Source organism: Netta rufina (genome assembly GCF_964035555.1).
Source record: "Netta rufina genome assembly, chromosome: 35".
Lineage (NCBI taxonomy): Eukaryota > Metazoa > Chordata > Aves > Anseriformes > Anatidae > Netta > Netta rufina.
Genome location: NC_140159.1, coordinates 148,512 through 159,270, shown reverse-complemented (window position 1 = coordinate 159,270; position 10,759 = coordinate 148,512). Strand labels below are relative to the sequence as shown.

Here is a 10,759-nt window from a genome sequence, read left to right as displayed (position 1 = left end):
AGATGTGGGGCTGGGGAAGGGGGAATGGGGTGTGAGGGGGGGGGGAAAGTGGGGCTGAGGGGGGGGATTTGGGGGCGTGGGAGGGGATTTGGGGGCGTGGGGGGGATTTGGGGACACGGGGGGGGGGATTTGGGGATGTGGGGGGGGACGCGGGGGGGTGCTCACGTCATGGCCCAGCTCGGCCAGCCCCGCGATGGAGCCGTAGCGCGTGGTCCAGGGGGGTCTTCTCGTCCCACCCCAGCTCTGGGGGCGCGGGGACACGGGGGGGGGACGTCACCCCAAAGCCCACCCCACGGCCCCACAGCCTGCCCCACAGCCCCAATCCCACCCCAAACCCTCGATCCTGCCCCAAAACCCACACCCTGACCCCCCAACCTGCCCCCAAACCCTCAATCCTGTCCCAAAACCCAGCCCTGACCCCCCAACTGTCCCAAAACCCCCTATCCTGCCCCCAAACCCCCTCTCCAAACCCCCAACCCACCCCAAAACTCTTGATCCTGCCCCAAAACCTGCTCCCCACTCTCCAAACCCGCCCCAAAACACCCGATCCTGCCCCAAAACCCACACCCTGGCCCCCCAACCCACCCCCAAACCCCTGATCCTGCTCCAAAACCCACTCCCCGACCCCCCAACCTGCCCAAAAACCCCCAATCCTGCCCCAAAACCTGCACCCCGAGCCCCCAACCTGCCCCAAAACCCCCGATCCTGCCCCAAAACCAACCCCCTAGCCCCACAGCCTGACCCCCAGTCCCCCAACCCACCCCAAAACCCCCGATCCTGCCCTAAAAACCCACCCCCTTCCCCCCTTGGCCCCCCAAAACCCACCCCAAAAGCCCCAATCCTGCCCCAATACCCACCCCAAAACCATTGATACTTCCCCAAAACCCATTCCCCAACCCCCCAACCCACCCCAAAACCCACCCCAAAAGCCCCGATCCTGCCCCCAATACCCACCCCAAACCCCCCGATCCTGCCCCAAAACCCACCCCCTTCCCTCCCGGCCCCCAAAACCCCACCCCAAAAGCCCCGATCTTGCCCCGAAACCTTGGTGAAGGTCTTGGTGATGCGGGACTGGATGTTGTTGGTGGTGGTGCTGAAGTTCTTGCACACCTGAGCCACCAGGCGGGCGGCGAAGTCCCGCAGCGCCCAGTGGTTGTCCACGTCGGGCCGCAGGCACAGTTGGCGGCTGACGATGCACGTCATGACAGCAGGGATGAGCTCGTGGAGCTGGGGGACACATGGGGACATTTGGGGACACGGTGGGGACAAGTCGGGGAGGTCTGGGGACACGGCACGGGCATGGGACTCGGCCACGGGGGACACAAATCCAATGTCATGGTGTGGGGTGGTTGATAATGCAGGTTGTGGTGGTGGGGATGAGCTTCTGAGGCTTGGGGGACATGTTGGGGGACATCTGGGGACATGCTGGGGACATGGGGACATTTAGGGACACATTCGGGACGTGGCACGGGCATGGGACTTGGTCACGGGGGACGTAAAGGGCTTGGGGACCGCCCCATGTCATGGTGTGTGGGTGGCTGACAATGCAGGTTGTGGTGGTGGGGATGAGTTTCTGAGGCTTGGGGACATGTTGGGGACATTTGGGATATGTTGGGGACATTTAGGGACACATTGGGGATGTGGCGCGGGCATGGGACTTGGTCACGGGGGACGTAAAGGGCTTGGGGTCAACTCCATGTCATGGTGTGGGGTGGCTAGCAGTGCAGGTTGTGGTGGTGGGGATGAGCTTCTGAGGCTTGGGGACATTTGGGGACATGATAAGGACATTTGGGGACATGTTGGGACATTTAGGGACACATTGGGGATGTGGCGCGGGCATGGGACTTGGTCATGGGGGATGTAAAGGGCTTGGGACAGCCCCATGTCATGGTGTGGGGTGGCTGACAATGCAGGTTGTGATGGTGGGGATGAGTTTCTGAGGCTTGGGGACATGTTGGGGACATGTTGGGGACATTTGGAGACATGTTGGGGACATCTGGGGACATGGCACAGGCATGGGACTCAGCCACAGGGGGACATGAAGTGCTTGAGGACAGCCCCACGGCACATCAAGGACAGAGCAGGCAGCTCACAACAGGCGTTGTGACGGCGGGGACGAGCTCCCGGGGACATTTGGGGACATCTGGGGACATTTGGGGACAGAAGCCACCGGGACGGCCCACCACCGTATTTCTCCAGGTAGAGCGTGGGGTTGTCCATCAGCGCCTTCACCATGCGCATGAGGTAGATGAGCAGCGCCAGGTTGTTCTGCACCACGTTGACACGGACCTGGAGGGGACAATGACATCGAGGAGGGGACAATGACATCGGGGAGGGGACAATGACATCGGGGAGGGGACGGGGACAGGGCCACAGGGTGCTCACCCCCTCGGAGATGAAGGTGCTGAAGCGTGGCAGCATCTGGTAGAGGCCGGGGTCGGTGGCGATGCTCTGCAGGGCCTCCTGTGGGACACGGGGATGTCACCAAGAGGGGACACCAGGAGGATATGGGGACAGGGGGGTGTCACTGCAAAGGGACACCAGGAGGGACATCGGGATATGGGGATGTCATCTTGAGAGGCATGGGGATGTCACCATGAAGGGACATCAGGACATGGGGATGTCACCACACAGGGACATCAGGTGAGGGGACACCAGGACAAGGGATGTCACCGTGAGGGGACACCGGGACTTAGGGACGTCACCATGAGGGGACAAGGGGATGTCACCCCAAGGGGTCACTGGACATGGGGCCATCAGCGTGAGGTGACACAGGGACATCACCACGAGGGGACACCGGGATGCCACTGAGGGGATATGGGGACATCACCGTGAGGGGACACTGGGCCACGGGGTTGTCACCACGAGGGGACACCAGGATGCCACCGAGGGGACACCAGGACACGGGGACATGGAGTTGTCACCACGAGGACCCATGGGACATCACCAAGAGCCCACGGTGCCACCACCGATCCAACGGGGACAAACAAACATCCCCCACAGGGAAGGCAAAAGCTTGAGGGGCGGACGTGATTTTTTTGGGGTGGAAAACGGGGGTTTTTGGGGCCGAACGAAGGACGCACGGCGCGCTTGGCCTCGCAGGAGCCGACGCAGGCCTCGGTGATCTCCTTGTAGTAGAGCTGCTGCTCCACCGACAGCTCGTGCACGCTGCGGGGCTTGAGGCGCAGCGGGGCCCCCTCCAGCAGCGGGCCCTTCTTCTCCTTGCCTGGGGACATGGGGACACCGGGTGACAACGTGTCCCATGGCCCCGTGTCTGTGGGTCCCCGCGGGGCACCCGCAGCCGGCCCACGGGGACCCCGAGGTCCCCACAAAATGTCCGCCGGGGGGTCTGGGGCTGCCCAGTGTCACCAAGGGCTGTCCTCAGAGTTCCCATGAAGTACAAAATGTCCCCAAATGGCCCAAATGGCCCTAAAATGTGTCATGGCCTGCTCTGAGAGTCCTCACAGAGCCAAAATGTCCCCATGTCCCCAAGGTACACCCAGATCCCCACAAAATGTCCGCCAGGGGGTTTGGAGCTGCCCAGTGTCACCAAGGGCTGTCCTCAGAGTCCCCATGAAGTACAAAATGTCCCCAAATGGCCCCAAATGGCCCTAAAATGTGTCATGGCCTGCTCTGAGAGTCCTCACAGAGCCAAAATGTCCCCATATCCCCAAGGTACACCCAGATCCCCACAAAATGTCCGCCAGGGGGTTTGGAGCTGCCCAGTGTCACCAAGGGCTGTCCTGACAGTCCCCATGGAGCCCAAAATGTCCCCACATGGCCCTAAAATGTGTCACGGCCTGTCCTCAGAGTCCCCACAGAGCCCAAAATGTCCCTGTGTCCCCAAGGGGCACCCGAGCTGCCCACAAAAATGGCTGCTGGGGGGTCTGGGACTGCCCAACATCACCAAGCCTGTCCTCAGAGTCCCCACGGAGTACAAAATGTCCCAGATGTCCCCAAATGGCCCTAAAATGTGTCTTGGCCTGTTCTGAGAGTCCCCACAGAGCCCAAAATGTCCCCGTGTCCCCATGGACCGCAAGGGACACAAAGCGCCCTACAAAACGGCCACCAACGCCCCCAAGCCTGTCCTCAGAGTCCCCACAGAGCACAAAATGTCCCCAAATGGCCCCAAAACATGCCATGGCCTGTCCTGAGTGACACCACATAGCCCAAAATGTCCCTAATGTGTCCCAAGGCCTGTCATGAGAGCCCCCCCCCAGCCAAAATGGCCCCAAAATGGCCCAAAATACCCAAGAGACCCCCAAATGCCCCATAGCCCCCCCCAAACACTCCACAGACCCTCCAGAAAACCCACTGCCCCCCGAAACACCCTGTAGCCCCCAAAAAACAACCCATAGCCCCTCCAAAACACTCCCACAGCCCCCCTAAAACACCCCATATCCCCCCAAACACCCCATATCCCCCAAAAACACCCCGTAGCCCCCAAAACACCCCCACAGCCCCACTGAACAGCCCATAGCCCCCCTAAAACACCCCATATCCCCCCAAGCACCCCATATCCCCCCAAAAAACACCCATAGCCCCCCAAAACACCCCATAGCGCCCCAAAACACCCCATAGCCCCCCCAAAATCCCCCCCAAGCCCTACCCTTGCCGTCGGGGGCGGCTGCGCTCTGCCCCTTGCCCTTCAGGGCCCCCTCGTCCTCCTGCCCAGGCTTGGCAGACTTGAGGGGCTCGGTGGCCTCAGCCTTCTGCTGCTCCTTGGGGGCTGCGGGGGGGGGCAAATCGAAATTGGGGGGGCACATTTACCCCAGGGGGGGCAAATCTGCCCCAGGGGGTCACATCTGCCCAAAAGGGTGAAGCTGCGCCAGAAGACAGGGGGTAAATCGATGCAAGGGGAGCAGAAGTGCCCCTGGGTGGGGTAATTTGCCCCCCAGGTAGGGAAATTTGCCCCCCAGCTGGGGTAAAATTAAATTGGGGGGGGTAAATTTAATCCTGGGGGGGTAATTATAAAGTTAAGGGAGGTAAATTTATACCCAGGGGGCAAATCCACCACTGAGAGGGGCAAATGTGCTGCTGGGGGTGCAAATCGACACACAAAATGAACAGGTCTGCCACGTGGGGGGGTAAATTTAGCCCAGGGGGGGCAAATTTGAGCTGGGGGGGGGTCAATCTGCCCCTGGGGGGCAAATCTGCCTGATGAAATTGCAGATGGAGCCTGGGGTGGGGGCAAATCTAAGCTGGGGTGGGGGGCAAAGTTGAAGGAGATGGAGATAAATCTGCCCATGGGAAGCAAATCTGCCCCCGGGGGGGTAAATATACCCCTAGGGGGGTAAATTTATCCCGGGGGGGGCAAATCCTGGTACCCCCACTCACCTGGGGGGGGGTTCTCGGGGATGGCCGGCTGCACCCCCTCAATGCTGAGCCAGTGAGCTGGGCATGGGGAAAACACAGGGGTGAGAAACGGTGGGGGGGGGTCCCCAAAATGCCCCCCCTGAGTCTCCTGAACACCCCCAGAGACCCCTAAAACCCCCCTGAGTCCCCCAGACACCCTGAGTCCCCACTAGGACCCCCAAAAACACCCCCAGAGCCCCTCCAAGCCCCCCCAAACCCCTCAGACCCCCCCCCAAAGGCCCCCAAACTCCCCCAGAACCACCCAAACACCCCCCAAACCCCCTCAACTCCCCCAAAGCCCCCCCCCAAAGCCCCCCCAACCCCCCCAAATACCCCCCAGAGCCCCCAATCACCCCCAAACCCCCCCTTATCCTCCCTAAACCCCCCCCAAACCCCCCCAAACTCCCCACGAACCCCTCCCAGCCCCCTCCCCAGCCCCCCCCCGGTTGCCCCCCCCCCCGAAGCCCACCCTTGAGGCAGACGTCGAGGGGCACGCGGGGCAGGGGGTGTTGATGATGTCGCTCAGCTCCACCTCCTGCTCCTCGTAGAAGTGCAGCTCGCGGCCCCCCCCGCTGGCGTAGCGGAAGGGCAGGAACTCCCGCGCGTGGAAGCCGTACAGCGGCTGGGGGGGGGGGAGCAGGGGTTAGGACCCCCCCCCAAACACTCCTAGACCCCTCCGATATCCTGAGACCCCCCTGATATCCCACAGACCCCCCCCAATATCCCTGGGACCCCCTACATATCCCTGAGACACCCCCAATGTCCCTGAGACCCCCCTGATATCCCTGAGACCCCTCTGATATCCCCCAGACCCCCCCCATATCCCTGAGATCCCCCCCATATCCCCCAGACCCCCCCGATATCCCCCAGACCCCTCCAATATCCCTGAGACCCCCCCCAATATCCCCTAGACCACCCCGATATCCCTGAGACCCCCCTGATATCCCACAGACCCCCCCGATACCCTAAGACCCCCCTGATATCCCACAGACCCCCCCATATCCCTGAGACCCCCCCAATATCCCTGAGACCCCCCAAATATCCCCCAGACCCCCCCCATACCCAAGACTCCCCCGATATCCCTGAGACCCCCCCTCAATATCCCTGAGACCCCTCTGATATCCCCCAGACCCACCCCACACCCCTGAGATCCCCCCAATACCCCTGAGATGCCCCCGATATCCCTCAGACCCCCCCCCAGTGTCCCCAGACCCTCCCGAGACCCCCCCCAATAACTCCCAGACCCCCCCCCCGATATCCCCAGACTCCCCCATATCCCTGAGATGCCCCCAATATCCCCCAGACCTCCCTGAGACCACCCCAATAACTCCCAGACCCCCCCCCGAAATCCCCCAGACCCCCCCAATACCCCTGAGACCCCCCCAATATCCCCCAGACCCCCCCAATACACCCTGAGACCCCCCCAATAACCCACAAACCCCTCCTGATATCCCCCAGACCCCCCCCCAATACCCCTGAGACCCCCCCGATATCCCCCAGACCCCCCCCCATATCCCCGAGATCCCCCCGGTGTCCCCCAGACCCCCCCCTGGTGTCCCCCAGACCCATCCAATATCCCCCAAACCCCCCCAGTATCCTCCGCTCCCCCCCCCCCACAGTGTCCCCAAGCCCCCCCAAATGTCCCCAAGCCCCCCCCAGTGTCCCCAACCCCCCCCCAATGTCCCATGCCCCCCTCATGCCCCCAAGCCCCCCCCAAAACCCCAATAACCCCCTTTCCCATGTCCCCAACCCCCCCCAAATGTCCCCAGGCCCCCCCCCCAATATCCCCCAAGCCCCCCCCCAGTGTCCCCAGGCCCCCCCCTCCAATATCCTCAAGCCCCCCCCCGTGCCCCCAAGTCCCCCAAAATGTCCCCAAACCCCCCAATATCCTCTCCCTCATGTCCCTAACCCCCCCCAAATGTCCCCAAGCCCCCCCTCAATGTCCCCAAGCCCCCCCCCCGATGTCCCCACGCCCCCCCCCCCCGTGCCCCCACCTCGACGTTTTTCAGTTTCAGGGCCAGGTCGATGTCCCCCGTGGTCAGGCGCCGCCGCTTGCCCATGTGCATGAACTTGAGCGCGTCCTGGGGGGGGGACACGGGGACATTGGGGACATTGGGGACACCCCCACCCCATGGGACACCCCCCCCCCGCCGTGTCCCTGTCCCCCTCTCTGTCCCATTCCCTCCCCTGTCCCCACCTGGTGTCCCCAATGTCCCCGCTGTCCCCAGTGTCCCCCTGTCCCCAGCCCCCATCTCCTGGTGTCCCCAGTGTCCCCCCAGTGTCCCCAATGTCCCCATGTCCCCAGTGTCCCCCTGTCCCCATCCCCACCTCCCCTTCTCCCTGGTGTCCCCCCAGTGTCCCCAGTGTCCCCCCAGTCCTCCCAGTGTCCCCTCCATCGTCCCCCCAGTCCCCCCCCAGTCCCCCCAGTCCCTCCAGTCCCCCCAGTCCCCCCCAGTCCCCCCAGTCCCTCCAGTCCCCCCAGTGTCCCCATTGTCCCCCCAGTCCCCTCATTGTCCCCCCAGTCCTCCCAGTGTCCCCCCCATCGTCCCCCCAGTGTCCCCCAGTCCCCCCATTGTCCCCCCGGTCCTCCCAGTGTCCCCATCGTCCCCCCATCGTCCCCCCAGTCCCCCCCAGTCCCACCAGTCCCCCCAGTCCCCCCCAGTCCCCCCATTGCCCCCCCATCGTCCCCCCAGTCCCCCCCAGTCCCTCCAGTCCCCCTAGTGTCCCCAGTCCCCCCATTGTCCCCCCGGTCCCCCCAGTCCCCCCATTGTCCCCCCAGTCCCCCCCAGTCCCCCCCAGTCCCTCCAGTCCCCCTAGTGTCCCCAGTCCCCCCATTGTCCCCCCGGTCCTCCCAGTGTCCCCATCGTCCCCCCAGTCCCCCCATTGTCCCCCCAGTGTCCCCATTGTCTCCCCATCGTCCCCCCCATTGCCCTCCCAGTCCCCCCAGTCCCCCCCAGTCCCCACCTGGGCCACCTCCTTGAGGCGGTAGCTGGCCTCGTCGGCCAGCAGCTGGCAGGTGTCCTCGGGGACCTGCGCCATGCCCATGGCCTCGGCCATCACCTTCATCGACTCGGCCGGCAGCAGCGTCTGGCTCAGCTTCGGCTTCTTCTCCTCCGCCATCCTCCTCCTCCTCCTCCTCCTCCTCCTCCTCCTCCTCTTCCTCTTCTTCCTCTTCTTCCTCCTTCTCCTCCTCCTTCTCCTTCTTCTCCTCTTCTTCTTCCTCTTCTTCCTCTTCTTCCTCCTCCTCCTCCTCCTCTTCTTCCTCCTCCTCCTCCTCCTTCTCCTTCTTCTCCTCTTCTTCTTCCTCTTCTTCCTCTTCTTCCTCCTTCTCCTCCTCCTTCTCCTTCTTCTCCTTTTCTTCTTCTTCCTCCTCCTCCTCCTCCTCCTCCTCTTCCTCTTCCTCCTCCTCCTCTTCTTCCTCCTTCTCCTCCTCCTTCTCCTTCTTCTCCTCTTCTTCTTCTTCCTCTCCTCCTCCTCCTCCTCCTCCTCCTCCTCCTCCTCCTTCTCCTTCTTCTCCTCTTCTTCTTCTTCCTCTTCTTCTTCCTCTTCTTCTTCCTCTTCTTCTTCTTCCTCCTCCTCTTTTTGTTTCTCCCGGGGGGGCCTAAATAAAGAGGGAAAAAGGCAGCGCCATGAGAGACCCTAAATAAAAGATAAGAGGTTTGCGGGAGAGCCTAAATAAAGCGTTTATAGGAGACCCTAAATAAAAGACGATGGGTTTATGGGGGGCCTAAATATAGGACAAAGTGTCTGGGGGGGATCCTAAATAAAGGATGAGGTGTTTGGGGAGGGGGACCCTAAATAGAAAACAAGAGGTTTATGGAAAACCCTAAATGAAGTGTTTGTGGGGGACCCTAAATAAAGGACAAGGTTATGGAGGACCCTAAATGAAAGATAAGAGGTTTGTGGGGGATCCTAAATAAAAAGCAAGAGGTTTGTGGGGGATCCTAAATAAAAAGCAAGAGGTCTGGGGGGGATCCTAAATAAAGGATGAGGTGTTTTGGGAGGGAGACCCTAAATAAAAGATAATAGGTTTATGGGAGAACCTAAATGGAGTGTTTAGAGGGGACCCTAAATAAGACAAAAAGTGTCCTGGGGGGGACCCTAAATAAAGGACAAGAGGTTTATGGGGGATCCTAAATATAAAACAAGAGGTTTGTGGGGGATCCTAAATAAAGGAGAAGGTTGTGGGGGACCCGAAATAAAAGATAAGAGGTTTGGGGGGGATCCTCAATAAAGGATGAGGTGTTTGTGGGGGAGACCCTAAATAAAACACAAGAGGTTTACAGGAGACCCTAAATGAAGTGTTTATAGGAGACCCTAAATAAAAGACAATGCGTTTATGGGGGGACCTAAATAAAGGATGAGGTTGTGGAGGACCCTAAATAAAAGACAATGGGTTTATGGGGAGCCTAAATATAGGATGAGGTTGTGGGGGAGCCTAAATAAAATATAAGAGGTTTTGGGGGGATCCTAAATAAAGAATGAGGTGTTTTGGGGGGAGGCCCTAAATAAAAGAGAAAAGGTTTATAGAAAACCATAAATAAAGTGTTTACGGGGGACCCTAAATAAGACAAAAAGTGTCTGGGGGGGACCCTAAATAAAGGGCAAGAGGTTTGTGGAGTCCCTAAATAAAAAAACAAGAGGTTTGGGGAGGATCCTAAATAAAGGATGAGGTGTTTGGGGGGGAGACCCTAACTAAAAGACAAGAGGTTTACAGGGGACCCGAAATAAAGTGTTTATGGGGGACCCTAAATAAGAGACGATGGGTTTATGGGGGACCCTAAATAAAGGAGAAGGTTATGGGGGACCCTAAATAAAAGATAAAAGGTTTGGGGGAATCCTAAATAAAAAACAAGAGGTTTGGGGGGGATCCTAAATAAAGGATGAGGTGTTTGGGGAGGGAGACCCTAAATAAAAGATAATAGGTTTATGGGAGAACCTAAATGGAGTGTTTAGAGGGGACCCTAAATAAGACAAAAAGTGTCTGGGGGGGACCCTAAATAAAGGACAAGAGGTTTATGGGGGATCCTAAATAAAAAACAAGAGGTTTGTGGGGGATCCTAAATAAAGGAGAAGGTTGTGGGGGACCGAAATAAAAGATAAGAGGTTTGGGGGGGATCCTAAATAAAGGATGAGGTGTTTGGAGGGGAGACCCTAAATAAAAGACAAGAGGTTTACAGGGGACCCTAAATAAAGTGTTTATGGGGACCCTAAATAAGAGACGACGGGATTATGGGGGGCCCTAAATAAAAGATAAGAGGTTTGTGGAGTCCCTAAATAAAGGATAAGAGGTTTGTGGGGGATCCTCAATAAAGGATGAGGTGTTTGGGGAGAGAGACCCTAAATAGAAGACAAGAGGTTTACAGGAGACCCTAAATGAAGTGTTTATAGGAGACCCTAAATA

At 59.4% G+C, this 10,759-nt stretch overlaps 1 protein-coding gene across 1 annotated transcript; it reads right to left on the bottom strand.

Annotated features, from left to right (window-relative positions):
• Positions 1-158: 158 nt before the first annotated feature.
• On the bottom strand, positions 159-8,552 carry TAF6 (TATA-box binding protein associated factor 6). The gene is given in 11 exon segments (XM_084304139.1): positions 159-241; positions 1,045-1,227; positions 2,188-2,289; positions 2,386-2,463; positions 3,084-3,226; positions 4,610-4,729; positions 5,338-5,394; positions 5,825-5,857; positions 5,860-5,977; positions 7,350-7,436; positions 8,320-8,552. Coding segments are annotated over 11 exon segments (1,152 nt in total). The 5' UTR covers positions 8,476-8,552; the 3' UTR covers positions 159-166.
• Between the last annotated feature and the right edge of the window lie 2,207 nt (positions 8,553-10,759).